General features: G+C 45.4%; 1 protein-coding gene across 4 annotated transcripts in view; it reads right to left on the bottom strand.

The window, feature by feature from the left end:
• lrch3 (leucine-rich repeats and calponin homology (CH) domain containing 3) overlaps window positions 1-10,530 on the bottom strand; it is a 23,392-nt gene extending 12,862 nt beyond the window's left edge. For all 4 annotated transcript variants that reach the window (XR_014622481.1, XR_014622482.1, XM_084351251.1 and 1 more), the window contains exons 1-12: window positions 10,219-10,530; window positions 5,206-5,350; window positions 3,054-3,180; window positions 2,863-2,968; window positions 2,534-2,670; window positions 2,339-2,448; window positions 2,132-2,225; window positions 1,896-2,025; window positions 1,516-1,694; window positions 1,095-1,153; window positions 922-967; window positions 684-806 (exon numbers count right to left, since the gene is read on the bottom strand). Coding sequence is in view for 2 of the 4 variants with exons in the window: in XM_084351251.1 (XP_084207377.1) it covers window positions 684-806; window positions 922-967; window positions 1,095-1,153; window positions 1,516-1,694; window positions 1,896-2,025; window positions 2,132-2,225; window positions 2,339-2,448; window positions 2,534-2,670; window positions 2,863-2,968; window positions 3,054-3,180; window positions 5,206-5,350; window positions 10,219-10,486 (1,524 nt within the window). In the remaining 2 variants the exon portion in view is untranslated. The remainder of the gene's footprint in view (window positions 1-683; window positions 807-921; window positions 968-1,094; window positions 1,154-1,515; window positions 1,695-1,895; window positions 2,026-2,131; window positions 2,226-2,338; window positions 2,449-2,533; window positions 2,671-2,862; window positions 2,969-3,053; window positions 3,181-5,205; window positions 5,351-10,218) is intronic.
• Between the last annotated feature and the right edge of the window lie 4,470 nt (window positions 10,531-15,000).

The raw sequence follows: 15,000 nt of genomic DNA, 5'->3' as shown, positions 1-15,000 counted from the left end.
GATATTAAATACCTTTAAATTATTAGAGATTCAGCCTTTTTCTGATTATGAATTGTACTAATGTGTGACTGGCTGTACTGGTGTGTGACTGACTGTACCGGTGTGTGACTGGCTGTACTGGTGTGTGACTGACTGTACTGGTGTGTTGACTGGCTGTACCGGTGTGTTGACTGGCTGTACTGGTGTGTGACTGGCTGTACTGGTGTGTTGACTGGCTGTACTGGTGTGTTGACTGGCTGTACCAGTGTGTGACTGGCTGTACCGGTGTGTTGACTGGCTGTACTGGTGTGTTGACTGGCTGTACTGGTGTGTTGACTGGCTGTACTGGTGTGTTGACTGGCTGTACCGGTGTGTGACTGGCTGTACTGGTGTGTTGACTGGCTGTACCGGTGTGTGACTGGCTGTACCGGTGTGTTGACTGGCTGTACTGGTGTGTTGACTGGCTGTACCGGTGTGTGACTGGCTGTACCGGTGTGTTGACTGGCTGTACTGGTGTGTTGACTGGCTGTACCGGTGTGTGACTGGCTGTACTGGTGTGTTGACTGGCTGTACCGGTGTGTGACTGGCTGTACTGGTGTGTTGACTGGCTGCACCGGTGTGTGACTGGCTGTACTGGTGTGTTGACTGGCTGTACCGGTGTGTGACTGGCTGTACCGGTGTGTGACTGGTCGTACTGGTGGTACCTTGGTGTAGCTGGTGTCTCTCTGCAGAGATCGATTCTTCTGTCTCTCCTCGTCGTACCTCAGAGCAGCGAGCTGAGCCTCCCTCCTCATCCTCTCCACCCCACCTGCACCAGCTACACCTCTCTGAGGGGAGACAGGCAGACAGACAGACAGGTGACAGTGAGACAGGCTGTATATTATGGGCTATAATATGGACATTGGTTGCAGTCAGCAGCAGTGTGTCTCTGTGACATATCACCTGGCTGTGGGTGCTAGAGGGCGCTGTGACACCATCCACCACACTCCTACAGAGACAGACAGGAAGTTAGACAGCAAGCAGTGTGAGACAGGTACTCACTCTACAGTCGTCTCTCACTGATGGATCAGTTTCTGTCTGTGTGTGTGTGTGTGTGTGTGTGTGTGTGTGTGTACCTGTGTGTGTGTCTCCTTGTGTCTTCTGTCCTGGTTGAGTTGGTTTTTACTGGAGAACCCTGGACACACAAACAGGAAGTGACCAACAAAATAAAAGACTTGTGGTCTGCGACATCCTGACGATAAAACGACTGCTCAGATTTAAGAAGTGAGAAAAACACTTAGTCATGGATTAGTTCACTGCTGATTGGCTGATAAAACACAGCCGCCTCACAGTGAGCCAATCTGAACCGTTCAATTCTAAAAACTTTATTTATCCTTCGAAGGAAGCACAAACAAGTCATTAGCACACGTGAATCTGATCTACAGTGTCAGGCTGTCAGCTCACATCATCGTGTGTCTGTCTGAGGACCTGTTCTGTGTTAAAGCTGTGTGACCTCAGGTGACCTCAGGTGTGACTCCTGGTGGGCGGAGCTCCTACCTCTCTGGTGATGCGTCTCTCGATGTAGGCCATGAACTGAGAGCTCAGGCTGGTACCATCTCCTCCTCCTGCTGCTGCTGCTGCTGCTGCCCCTCCTCCTCCTCGACTTCTCCTCCCCTCCTCCTCTTCCTCCTCCCCCACACAGCTGTCGATGAAGTCTATCTGCTCTGATTCCACATCTGGAGAACAGACAGGAGACATCATGATCAATGATAAAATGAAATAAAATATTCTAAATATAACATTTTTTTTTGATGTTTTAATTATCAAATGTTTCCTCTGAATGTCTCCAACAGGTCAGGACTGATATCAGCTGATCAGTCTGGACTGATTCTGAGACTCCTGATCAATACGTCCTCTGATCAGAAGGATGAACTCACGTGTGCCGTTAGCCAGCAGAGCAGTTCCTCCTCCTCCTCCTCCTCCTCCTCCTCCTCCTCCTCCTCTCTGTCTCTGGTCTCTGCTGATCTCAGCCACTCTCTGTGGCAGCTCCGACAGCTCCTCTGTGGGCTGAACACAGACAGGAAGTGAGCTCACACACAGGAAACAGACGACCGGACATGCTGGGTGTGTGTGTGTGTGTGTGTGTGTGTGTGTGTGTGTGTGTGTGTCTGACCTCGTTCCCCGACCACCTCTTGTCTCCGCTGTCGACACTGTTGAAGCCAGAGTCCAGCGCTCCGTATGGACGCCCAGGGTACAGCTCATCAGCACTGGCACAGAACACACACACAATTAGACTGGGCCTTTTATTGTGAAGGACCTAGTTTAGAAGGAAGTTATTGACTTCCTAATCAATGAGTGAACGATGTTTGTGTGTCCTGACCAGGAGCTGAAGTTCAAAGGTCGTCTGTCGTAATCAGGGAGCTCCGGCGTCGTCTTACTGGCCTCCAGGTTCAGGTACTTAAATATGTGGATCTTCCCTTTAATACAGATCTGCACACACACAGAAACACACACATTAAGCTGAGACTCAAACAGACAGTGTTTGGATGCTGATGATGTCACTTCCTGTGAGTACCTGTGCAGGTGGGGTCTGCAGAGGGTTGTTGTCGAGGACGATGGTCTGCAGCTGTGTGAGCTGTCGGTAACAGACGGGGATGGACGTGACTTTGTTACAGGAGAAGTCCAGACGCACCAGAGGGAGCTCTGCCAGCTCTACACACACACACACACACACACACACACACACACACACACACACACACACACAGGTTTTAAACAAAATTTAAATAACAAAATCAAATATCACAAACTTTTTGATCAAACACCTCGATATTAGTAACGTGACACTATTGTGGGGATAATGTGTGTGTGTGTGCGTGTGCGTGCGTGTGCGTGTGCGTGTACCTGGAGGCAGTCTGACCAGGTGGTTCCTCCTGATGTTCAGGTCTCGTAGAGCCTCCAGCTGACCCACCTGAGACGGCAGAGTCTGGATCTCATTACAGCTCACGTCCTGCAGGGGGCAGAAACACAGCCATCAATAACCAATAATCATTAAGTAATTAATGATCATGGAGGACACAGTGAGACAGACTGACCAGCTCAGTGAGGTGTCTCAGCTGTCCCAGTTCTTCTGGCAGAGAGACCAGTTTGTTGTTGCAGGCGATCAAAACCTTCAGAGGGAGACTGCACACGACTACAGGGAGGACAGACAGCTGGTTCCGACTGAGGGAGAGACAGACAGGTCAGAGAGAGACAGGTCAGAGACAGAGAGACAGACAGGTCAGAGAGAGACAGACAGGCCAGAGAGAGAGACAGACAGGTCAGAGAGAGAGACGGACAGGTGAGAGAGAGACAGACAGGCCAGAGACAGAGAGACAGACAGGTCAGAGAGAGACAGACAGGTCAGAGAGAGACAGGTCAGAGACAGAGAGACAGACAGGCCAGAGAGAGACAGACAGGCCAGAGAGAGAGACAGACAGGTCAGAGAGAGACAGACAGGCCAGAGACAGAGAGACAGACAGGTCAGAGAGAGACAGACAGGTCAGAGAGAGACAGGTCAGAGACAGAGAGACAGAGAGGTCAGAGAGAGACAGACAGGCCAGAGAGGGAGACAGACATGTCAGAGACAGAGAGACAGACAGGTCAGAGAGAGACAGACAGGCCAGAGAGAGAGACAGACAGGTCAGAGACAGAGAGACAGACAGGTCAGAGAGAGACAGACAGGCCAGAGAGAGACAGACAGGTGAGAGACAGACAGGTGAGAGAGAGACAGGTCAGAGAGAGACAGCAAGTGAAAGAGAGACAGACAGGATAAATGTCCATAAATGCAGTAAATCAGAGGACAAAGCCTCTCTGGAGACTGTTTCTAAGATTTCTTCAGTATCAGTAATCAGTAAAGTAATCTATTACATCCATGAATACACTGCTCACAGCCCGTTCAGCAGCCTGAATGGAGAACATCTGTACAGGATAAAACAACGTGGCTCACTGACTCCATGCAAACATTATACTTCCTGTTCACACCCCCCAGAGCATCATAGGAAATGTAGTTCCAACACTACAGCAATTATCTCCCAAATAAAGGCATCAGAGTAGAGCCTCAATAAACAGTATATAAGTTTGTGTTAACAAAGGTTCACTGTCAGCAGCTGATTCGTCCACATGTGTGTAGTGTGTGAGTGTGTGTGTGTGTGCAGGGTTTCCCCCAGTGTATTATAAGCCTGGCGGGCCGGCAGGTCTTACTCGCCCCCCCGCCAGGCTAAGCATCGTTTATTTATTTTTTTTAAATCAGTTTTGCGCTCCATCAACACGTGATCAGGTGTCTTCTCATCACCTGACAACGTCACAACTTCGTCACGCATAACGGGACATGTCACGGACATCATGCTCATCAGACCGCTGCTTCACCAGCTGACCGAGAAGAACGCACCAAGTCGACGTCGACCTCGTAGCCGTTAACGTGAGCCACAGCTGCTGCAGCGGCTAGTAGCTGTTAGCTGTTAGCACGTCGTCCCCTGCAGCGTCAGAGCTCCGGACTTCTGTGAGCCGAGCTGCTTTCACCAGATGTGAAAATGAGCCAGCGTTTCATTTCTCAGCTCGTGCGGTTCACGTTTACACAAGTTTGTTTTCTCTGGTCCAAACAGCAGATTACAGAGTATCTCTGGTAGATCCGTGATTGTCACGTTTCCATGACGACTGACCGGAAACAGACGCGTGGTCATGTTCACGTGACTCCAGATTGTAAAAATCTCTGAGGGAAAAAATAAAAATCTCTGGAGACACCAGGCAGTTGTTTTTTAGTTTTTAGTGCAGACAGTTGATATTATTTATCTTAATTATATTTTTATTATTATGTATTTTTGTGGTTGGTTGAACAGCATTTCAAGAGTGCAATCTGTAAGACCTGGTGTTACATAGATGTCTTATAATAACACATGATAATGATCATATTTTAAAATTTCCAGTCAACTTCTAACATTGATCTTAAGCCTTATGGAGTCACTCCTTCTAACTTCTACTACTCCATTAATGACTCTGTTACCTATAGAGCGCTGCCATCAGTCAGTGCTCAGGGTCAGGCCCCTGACACAAAGAAACATGCTTGGGCACCGGTGGGCCGCTGGTGGGCCGCTGGTGGGCCGCTGGTGGGCCGCTGGTGGGCCACCCTACCACTGGGCTTAACAAGTTTTCTGGGGGAAACCCTGGTGTGTGTGTGTGAGTGTGTGAGAGTGTGTGTGTGTGTGTTACCTGAGGTTCAGGTAGGTGAGGGCCTGCAGGTTGAGCAGACTGTCTGGCAGAGACCTGACACAGTTCTGATAGAGGTTCAGGCTCTCCAGAGACACAAAGAGACAAACCTCCAGAGGAAGCTCCGACAGACGGTTACGAGACAGGTCTACACACACACACACACACACACACACACACACACACACACACACACACACAGAAAACAAAGAGAGAGTTTAGGTTATATTGCATTAAATGTATCAGACACACACAAGCTACAACAGCTGGATGTCATCAGAACTGATAAAAACAGCAGTGTGTGTGTGTGTGTGTGTGTGTGTGTGTGTGTGTGTGTGCGTGTGCGAGACAGAGACAATCTCGTGACAGAGTCTGAAAATAGAAACCAAACTTCTAACAACAGTCACTCTGTCTGTATCCGGATCTTCCTCCAATCAGATTGATCGCTGTGGTCGTCATGGTGACAGAGGATACCAGAGACAGAGCAGGTGACCTCATGACCAGCTGATCTCTAACAAAAGTAGTGTTAGAGCCCCCTGCTGGTCACCACTGACTGATGAGAACATTTCATCAGCAGTTCATTTTTATGTTTTAAGTACGAAACTGAGAAATACGACAAAACAAAACCCGTCTGTCTGTCAACAGACCAACACAGAACCACTGTGGATCAGACGGCAGCAGAATCTGTTTCCAGGGGACACTAAAACATGACGCACACAGCTGAGACAGCTTGTTGTTTGTGACTCATCAACTTATTGTTGGACAATCAGCTGAAATGCTCGTTGTTCTGGTGTCATGTGTTCCTGCAGCCTCCTCCTCCTCTGATTGGCTGTCTTCTCTACACTGGAGTCAAACTGTGACCTCACTGTCATGTCCACTCCTGTTGTGTGTGGTGTTGTTGCTCCGCTGCTGCCTTTGATTTACAACAACACAACAAGAAACACACACATCAACAGCACACACACACTGTACACACACTGTACACACACTGACATGCGTGATGTCATCAAACAGGAAATCCATCTAAACTTTTGCATTGATTAGGAGTTTACTATGAATACAGAGTACTCTCAGTACTTCACTGTGAAACACAGAGTACTTCAGTGTGTGTATAGTGCAGCTGTGTGCAGCACCTGGCCGGCAGGAAGTACACATCACCGCGGTAACTTCTATTTCCTGTTGTACAACACACACACACACACACACACACACACACACACACACACACACACACAGTGTCCTGAAGTGACCAAATTAAAGTGATATAAATCCCTCCTGCTGTCAGTGAGCTCCACCAATCAGAAGAACCCGGTAACAGACGGAGGTTCATGAGTTTGACATGAGAGCTGAAGTGATCAGTGATCAGTGATCAGTGAATGGATGGACAGAATATTGATGAGTGGACTGTTGTAGAGCCGACTCTGCTTCAGGTGTTTTAAATGACAACATTTACTGTTTGGATCACACTGAACTATTAGAGCAGTGAAGAAGAAGTTGATTTCACGTGAGTCAGACAAAGCAACATGTCAACCCCACCAGTGAAGCAGACATGTTCAGTATGTAAGGCTGTAGTTTGACAATTTCAACACCAGCAACATTATAATGCATCTGAAGACGCACGATGAAACTGCTCTCACCAAACTTTATGAGACAGTGGGGATGAAAGACGAGCAGGCGATTAGCTACACTTCTTTGTCTTGTGTCCATGGTCTGCACTGAGTGGACACAGTGTCACCGTCAACATTCACCCTGAGTAAGTTTTAGTTTTATTAATTCATAGATTTATTTAAGTTGCTGTTGCACTAATGTTCCATTTAAAAAGTAGCTGCACTTCAACAGTTTTATAGGAACTGTTATTTATTCCTCAATTTCTTTATTTGTTTTTTTCAATTATGACTGTCTGTGAAAATATATAATACAAGAGTGTTATATGGCATCATTCTCTGCGTCAGGCTATCACCGACAGCAACCATATCACATCCATACATGGTCAGTAGTATATACAGCTTCTTCTTCTTTTTTAAACATGCACTGGTAATGGATCGGTACTCGATATCGGCCGATACCCAAAGCCCAGATATCAGTATCAGGAAGGAACAAATGGTACTGGAACATCTGCAGCCCACAGTGTGTAAACCAGCTCCTCTCCAAACTCTTACACAACATGGTGACTCCTCTGAGACTGTAGACAACATCCAAACCAACAGCAACATGTTGATGACAATTTATTGGTTAGAATTTCAGGAATATGATTAATAGCTAATTATATAAATGTCAGCCTGATATATATCATGAATCCCTCCGTATGGTTTTAAAGATCAGTATTATGAAATCATTCTCCATCCCTGATAGAAACACCTGCTGTCCCGTTCACTTTTATCAGTCAGAGTTTATGGATATTAAACTGTGAGTGGTCGACCAGCAACAACACTAAACAATCAAACATCATTATACCAGACAGCTCTCTGCCTCATCACCAGAACAAAACATGCACAACAAGACGTCTGTGGACAGGAAACCTGAAGGAGATGGGTCAACTACAACTCCCACGGTGCACCTCACTGACACACATCCAATCACAGAGCTTCATTTTGTGTTGTTTCTCCAAAGTGGGATTATAATGATTGTTTAAAAAGAGAAACGACGGTACAGAAGCTGATGATCTACAGTAACAACAGGAGTTTCTCTTCCTCGAGTCCACATCGTGTTTATAATGCTGCAGTACAGACAAACACATCTAACATCTGTGTAGGCATCTAACATCTGTGTAGGCATCTAACGTCTGTAGGTACACATCTAACATCTGTAGGTACACATCTAACATCTGTAGGTACACATCTAACATCTGTAGGTACACATCTAACATCTGTGTAGGCATCTAACGTCTGTGTAGGCATCTAACGTCTGTAGGTACACATCTAACATCTGTAGGTACACATCTAACATCTGTAGGTACACATCTAACATCTGTAGGTACACATCTAACATCTGTGTAGGCATCTAACGTCTGTGTAGGCATCTAACGTCTGTGTAGGCATCTAACGTCTGTAGGTACACATCTAACATCTGTAGGTACACATCTAACATCTGTAGGTACACATCTAACATCTGTGTAGGCATCTAACATCTGTAGGCACAGGTGACACACTCCTACTACACACCAACAGGACGTCAAATTAACTGGTCATTAATCATTGCAGCTCCACAACTGATAGTGATGATCTGTGAAGAGAAAATATCTGACTATTAATAGGTCAGCCTCACACACACACACACACACACACACACACACACACACACACACACATACACACAGTGTGACGTCTGTGCTCCACTTCTACAGTTTTTAATACACTGATTCTTACAGAGCAGAGGCCTGAGGCAGCACGCACACACACACACACACACACACACACACACACACACACACTGGTGGACTAGTTTTCAGGATCATCATGTCTGCAGGAAGAAGTAGTGCGATCTAAAAGTACTGATACCACCACAGTACAGTGTCGGCAGTAAAAGCACTCGTCATGTAGAATAATGTGTATTATTGGATCATAATTAATGATGCGTTCATGTCTCATTAATGTTACAGCTGATAAAGATGACTTTAATAAAGTTAGATTCAAAGATTTAATTAAAATAATACGTCCTAATCTACATGTTGATCCTGTATTATTGATCTGAATCTGTAGATATTCTGACTGTAAGACTTTAAAGGGGCAGCCTGTAGGTTAGATGAAGAGAAAGATCTTCACTGCTGATTGTGTTCTGCCTAAACAGACTAAATATACAAACTCTCTTTGTGACTGAATATATGTATATGTGGCGGACCCTGCCACCTTTCTAGCTTCAAACAAACTTTATTATGATGTCATTCATCTGAGGGTTGTTTTCATATTAATCCAGTTTATCATCTTGTCTGCTTGTTTGGACTCATCTGATGTTTGGATCTATATCACTTGGTGAAACCAGTTTGTTGTGTTGGTGTCATAAACACACACACACACACACACACACACACACACACACACACCCTCCTCTGGTCCGTTTGTTTTGTCTCTCCACGCCGCTCGGGTGGGCGGAGCAGCTTTCATTCACTCCTGTCTCATTATCTAATCACGTCTCATCAAACACAACAAAGCTAAAGGTGCGCGTTCACCTTTTCAATCTTCAGCTGACGTCACTAACTCAGGGTGAGGCTCTTACAGCCCGGTCGCCCCGAAACCAGAGTCCTTCCGGTCCGGTCCGAGCTGTGGAGGGCTAACTAAACCAGCTAACTTTGATTAAAGAAACTAGCCGTGTGCTAACACTAGCATGTCCACCACACACTACAAACACTTGTGTGGCAGTGTTAGCATGCTAGCTAGCTATACCAAACGACATCAACAACCGCCGTCCCATTTCCAAAACTTACAGGTGTAGTGACGCAAGTTGAACCCTCAAAACATTGTGTCCCTCCGCCTCTCCCTGGCGGGTCTTCGCCTCATTTTACCATCAGAAAAATAAGCCAGTTAATCTATTGTTCCACGACAGTTAGACACTTTTAAGCATGTTGAACAGGCGGTAGTTTTAATTTAACCGCACTGCAGGCTGCTAGCTAGCTAGAGTTAGCTGACGTTATTTTGGGCTCCTGCTAATGAGCGGATAATGTCATAACTCATAATTATTTCGACTCTAAAAGTGTTCAGCAAGTCTACAAAAGACTCCAGGATATAAATAAGAGCACTGATATTTATTTTATAATGTTTGTGAGCAGCATTTTAACGAAATGGTAAAACTACAGACAGAGGAATCACGGCAGAGTCAGATTTTTTGGAGGGGTACGATGTTTGTCATAACACCGGCCCTGGTGGTATTCCCCATCCCATCCTCTCCGGAGCCGTTAAAGTTGGATTTTTACTCCCCAGCGCCCCTAAGTTCAGAAAAACTGTCTCCAAGTGACTTTAACCGACTCGACAGACACTCGCTCGGCTCACTGTGTCCGCTCCCCGGGCTCAGTTGCTCACTCACCGGCCCTGGTGGTGTCCGTCAGGTCGTGGTTGGCGGCGCTCCGGGGAAACTCCTTCAGCTTCCTGCCGCTGAGGTTCAGGCACCCGGTGGCCGAGGCTTCGTCCAACGCCCGGTCCAGAGAACGATTCCAGGGCGCCGGACCCGCCGGCCCCAGTCCGTTATTATTCCCAACTAAAACATTCCCGGCGCCGCCGCCGCTGCTGCCGCCTCCGACCGTGAAGTTGAGTCCGGTGTTGTCCGCAGACCCCAGCAACACCGAGGCCGCCATTACACACTCCGGCTGTTAGCTCGCAGTGCTAACGGCTAACTCTCCCACCCTAAACTCCGGAGGAGAGCCGAGCATGCGCAGAGCGGCGGACCGGTCAACAAACTGGTTGCTTATTTTTATTATTATTATATATTTTTATATATATTTATATAGATATATTTATATATATATATATGTATAATAATATTGCCATTTAGAGCATTTATTTGCAGAAAATGACAAATGTTCAAAATAACAAAAAAGATGCATGTTTTCAAGTTCATATTCATTTATAAACAACACAATACTAATGTTTTAACTTGGGAAGAAATCAATATTTGGAGGAATAACCCTGATTGTCTATCACAGCTTTCACCAGTCGTTCACATTGCTGTTGGCTGACTTTATGCTCTCCTGGTGCAAAAATTCAAGCAGCTCAGCTTTGTTTGATGGCTTGTGATCATCCATCTTCCTCTTGATCCCATCCAGAGGTTTTCAATGGGGTTCAGGTCTGGAGATTGGGCTGGCCATGGCAGGGTCTTGATCCGGTGGTCCTTCATCCACACCTTGATGGACTTGGCTGTGTGGCATGGAGCATTGTCCTGCTGGAAAAACCAATCCTCAGAGTTGGGGAACATTGTCAGAGCAGAAGGAAGCAAGTTTTCTTCCAGGATAACCTTGTACGTGGCCTGATTCATGCAGCTGTTTCCTGCTTTTAAAACTCCCGGCTGTGGGTCGCACAACAGTGCACGTCATCGACACCTCCGCCCATGTCACGCAATTGCCGGCACATCGACGCCTTGGATTTACATAGCAATGGAGGGGCAGAAAAAGTGTGCCCTCCGAGGCGTCATACTGGCGACCAAAACAGACCCCAATATACTGCGCCCTGTCTGAATGTGCGGACCTAGCCGCAAAAAGGACGGCCAGATTGGCGGCTTGCTGTCCAGTATAAAAACGCTTACTGTGGCTTGTAGGCCTCTCCAGGTCTCCGTCTAACCATTAGACATCCAGCTGTTGGGCAAAACTGAAAATTGGACTCATCAGAGAAGATGACCTTACTCCAGCCCTCTATGGTCCAATCCTTAAGGTCTCCTGCAAACCTCAGCCTGGCTCTTCTTTGCTCCTCACTGATGAAGGGCTTATTTCCAGCTTTACACGACTTGAGCCCCTCGGAGCCTGTTTCCAACCGTTCTCGCAGTGCACTTCACCCCAGCTGCCATTTGCCATCCTTTTTGTAGCTCACTTGGTGTCATCCTACGGTTGCCGAGTGACATTCAAATGAGTTGACGCTCATCCCGGTCAGTGGAGAGTCGTCCCTCTGCCGGTCTGTAGCTTTGTTGTCCCCAGTGTCTGCTGCTTGACCTTGTTCTTATGAACCGCCGTCTTAGAAAATTTTAAGGATGGAAGCGACCTGACGCTCACGGTATCCGTCTGCCAGTCAAGCCAGAATTGAACTCTTCTTTTCCTCACTCAAAACTTTTCTTTTCAACTCTTTTGGCATGGTCAGTAGTTATTTTTTGATTCCAATTACTTTTGTGGTACTAGCACTGTTTTTGCCATCCAGCTGGTCCTATTGCAAGAGGATAGTGATGACCACAGCAGTGGTTTTTATACGTTAAATAAGATTTGGTTCAGGTGATCACCTAATCCGTGCCTCATTAAGTAGGATGAGGTGTGCGTGTGTTGGACTTCAACAGACACACATGGAAAGATGCTGATTCCAGAAACATTTGCAGTGGTCTCTTAATTTTTTCCATACATATATATGTATATACATATATATGTATATGTATATACATATATATGTATATACATATATATATGTAGATACAGTATCTCACAGAAGTGAGTACACCCCTCACATTTTTGTAAATATGTTATTATATCTTTTCATGGGACAACACTGAAGAGATGACACTTTGCTACAATGTGAAGTCGTCAGTGTGCAGCTTGTATACCAGTGTAAATTTACTGTCCCCTCAAAATAACTCAACACACAGCCATTAATGTCTGAACTGCTGGCAACAAAAGTGAGTACACCCCTAAGTGAAAATGTCCAAATTGGGCCCAAAGTGTCAATATTTTGTGTTATTAATTATTTTCCAGCACTGCCTTAACCCTCTTGGGCATGGAGTTCACCAGAGCTTCACAGGTTGCAACTGGCGTCCTCTTCCAGTCCTCCATGACGTATCACGGAGCTGGTGGATGTTAGAGACCTTGCGCTCCTCCACCTTCCCCACAGATGCTCAATAGGGTTTAGGTCTGGAGACATGCTTGGCCAGTCCATCACCTTTACCCTCAGCTTCTCTAGCAAGGCAGTGGTCGTCTTGGAGGTCGTTATCATGTTGGAATACTGCCCTGTGGCCCAGTTTCCGAAGGGAGGGGATCATGCTCTGCTTCAGTATGTCACAGTACATGTTGGCATTCATGGTTTCCTCAATGAACTGTAGCTCCCCAGTGCCGGCAGCATGCAGCCCCAGACCATGACACTCCCACCACCATGCTTGACTGTAGGCAAGACACACTTGTCTTTGTACTCCTCACCTGGTTGCCGCCACACACGCTTGACACCATCTGACCCACATGAGTTTATCTTGGTCTCATCAGACCACAGGACATGGTTCCAGTAATCCATGTCCTTAGTCTGCTTGTCTTCAGCAAACTGTTTGCGGGCTTTCTTGTGCATCATCTTTAGAAGAGGCTTCCTTCTGGGACGACAGCCATGCAGACCCATTTGATGCAGCGTGCGGCGTATGGGCTGGGCACTGACAGGCCGACCCCTTCAACCTCTGCAGCACTGCTGGCAGCACTCATACGTCTATTTTCCAAAGACAACCTCTGGATATGATGCTGAGCACGTGCACTCAACTTCTTTGGTCGACCATGGAGAGGCCTGTTCTGAGTGGAACCTGCCCTGTTAAACCGCTGTAAGGTCTTGGCCACCGTGCTGCAGCTCAGTTTCAGGGTGTTGGCAATCTTCTTATAGCCGAGGCCATCTTTATTTTCAGATCCTCAGAGTTCTTTGCCATGAGGTGCCATGCTGAACTTCCAGTGACCAGTAGGAGAGAGTGTGAGAGTGATAACACCAAATTTAACACACCTGCTCCCCATTCATACCTGAGACCTTGTAACACTAAACGAGTCACATGACACCGGGGAGGGAAAATGGCTAATTGGGCCCAATTTGGACATTTTCACTTAGGGGTGTACTCACTTTTGTTGCCAGCAGTTCAGACATTAATGGCTGTGTGTTGAGTTATTTTGAGGGGACAGTAAATTTACACTGGTATACAAGCTGCACACTGACGACTTCACATTGTAGCAAAGTGTCATCTCTTCAGTGTTGTCCCATGAAAAGATATAATAACATATTTACAAAAATGTGAGGGGTGTACTCACTTCTGTGAGATACTGTCTGTATATATATGTACATATATACATATATACATGTACATATATAATACATATATACATATGTGTGTGTATATATATATATACACATGTATATATACATGTGTATATATATACATATATATGTATATATATATATATATACACATATATATGTATGTATAAATATATTTATATATATATATATACATATATATACACATATATATACATATATGTGTATATATATACATATATATACACATATATATACATATATGTGTATATATATGTGTATGTGTGTGGAATTAAAATGATTTTTGCTGAAATTACTGTGTTGTTCTCTCTTGGCCCATTTTACCTGAAGATTGTTGTGTACCTCAAAAGGGTACATGCTGATACTTTAACTCTCATAAATCCAAAACAATTATACTTTTTCAAAATGTTTTCACAAAGAAATATTTAAGAGACCTATGTCAATTTATAAACATATCAATGGATTTCATGTATAGCTTTTTTGATAGTCTTATCAATGATTTACCAAAAACTGGCCCATTTTACCTGACTTCATCCTATGTATGTCACACCTGATCACACCTGTTCACACCTGTTCACACCTCATTTAAAGACCATCACTCTAAAACTAGCACCGACACTCGCTGTGCGACCGACAGCTCGGCCCTGATGCTGCAGGTTATGTTATTAATATGTTCCTCATCACACAGAAATTAATTACAACATTAAAAACATTATGTGCGCCGCAAAGGAAAACCATACGACAAGAAGAGGACAGATGTTTTGGATTAACAGAACTAGAAACATAAACAATGAACTGACGCAGCATCTTCCAGAACAAAGCTACAAAGTGAGTAACATGGATGATTAAAATCAGAACTCTTCCATTCATCGTCACTGCTGTCAGGTATCACGAGGCTCCGCGTGTCTGTGTTCTGTTGACATTCAAAAGTTTAAAATATGATATATTCATGTAGGAGAAAATCAGATCCTTAACTTCCTTCATTATTTCTTTACATGAATCAGAATGGATCCTCTGTATTATTATATATTATATATATGATTAGTTATATCACTCGTGTATTCATGTAAGCTGCATTAGAAAGTTGTACCTGATGGAGGCAAAA

This window comes from Pagrus pagrus, assembly GCF_965226575.1.
Source record: "Pagrus pagrus genome assembly, chromosome: 4".
NCBI classification, from domain to species: domain Eukaryota; kingdom Metazoa; phylum Chordata; class Actinopteri; order Spariformes; family Sparidae; genus Pagrus; species Pagrus pagrus.
Note: the sequence above shows the minus strand (reverse complement) of the source record. Positions and strands in the feature narration are given on the sequence as shown.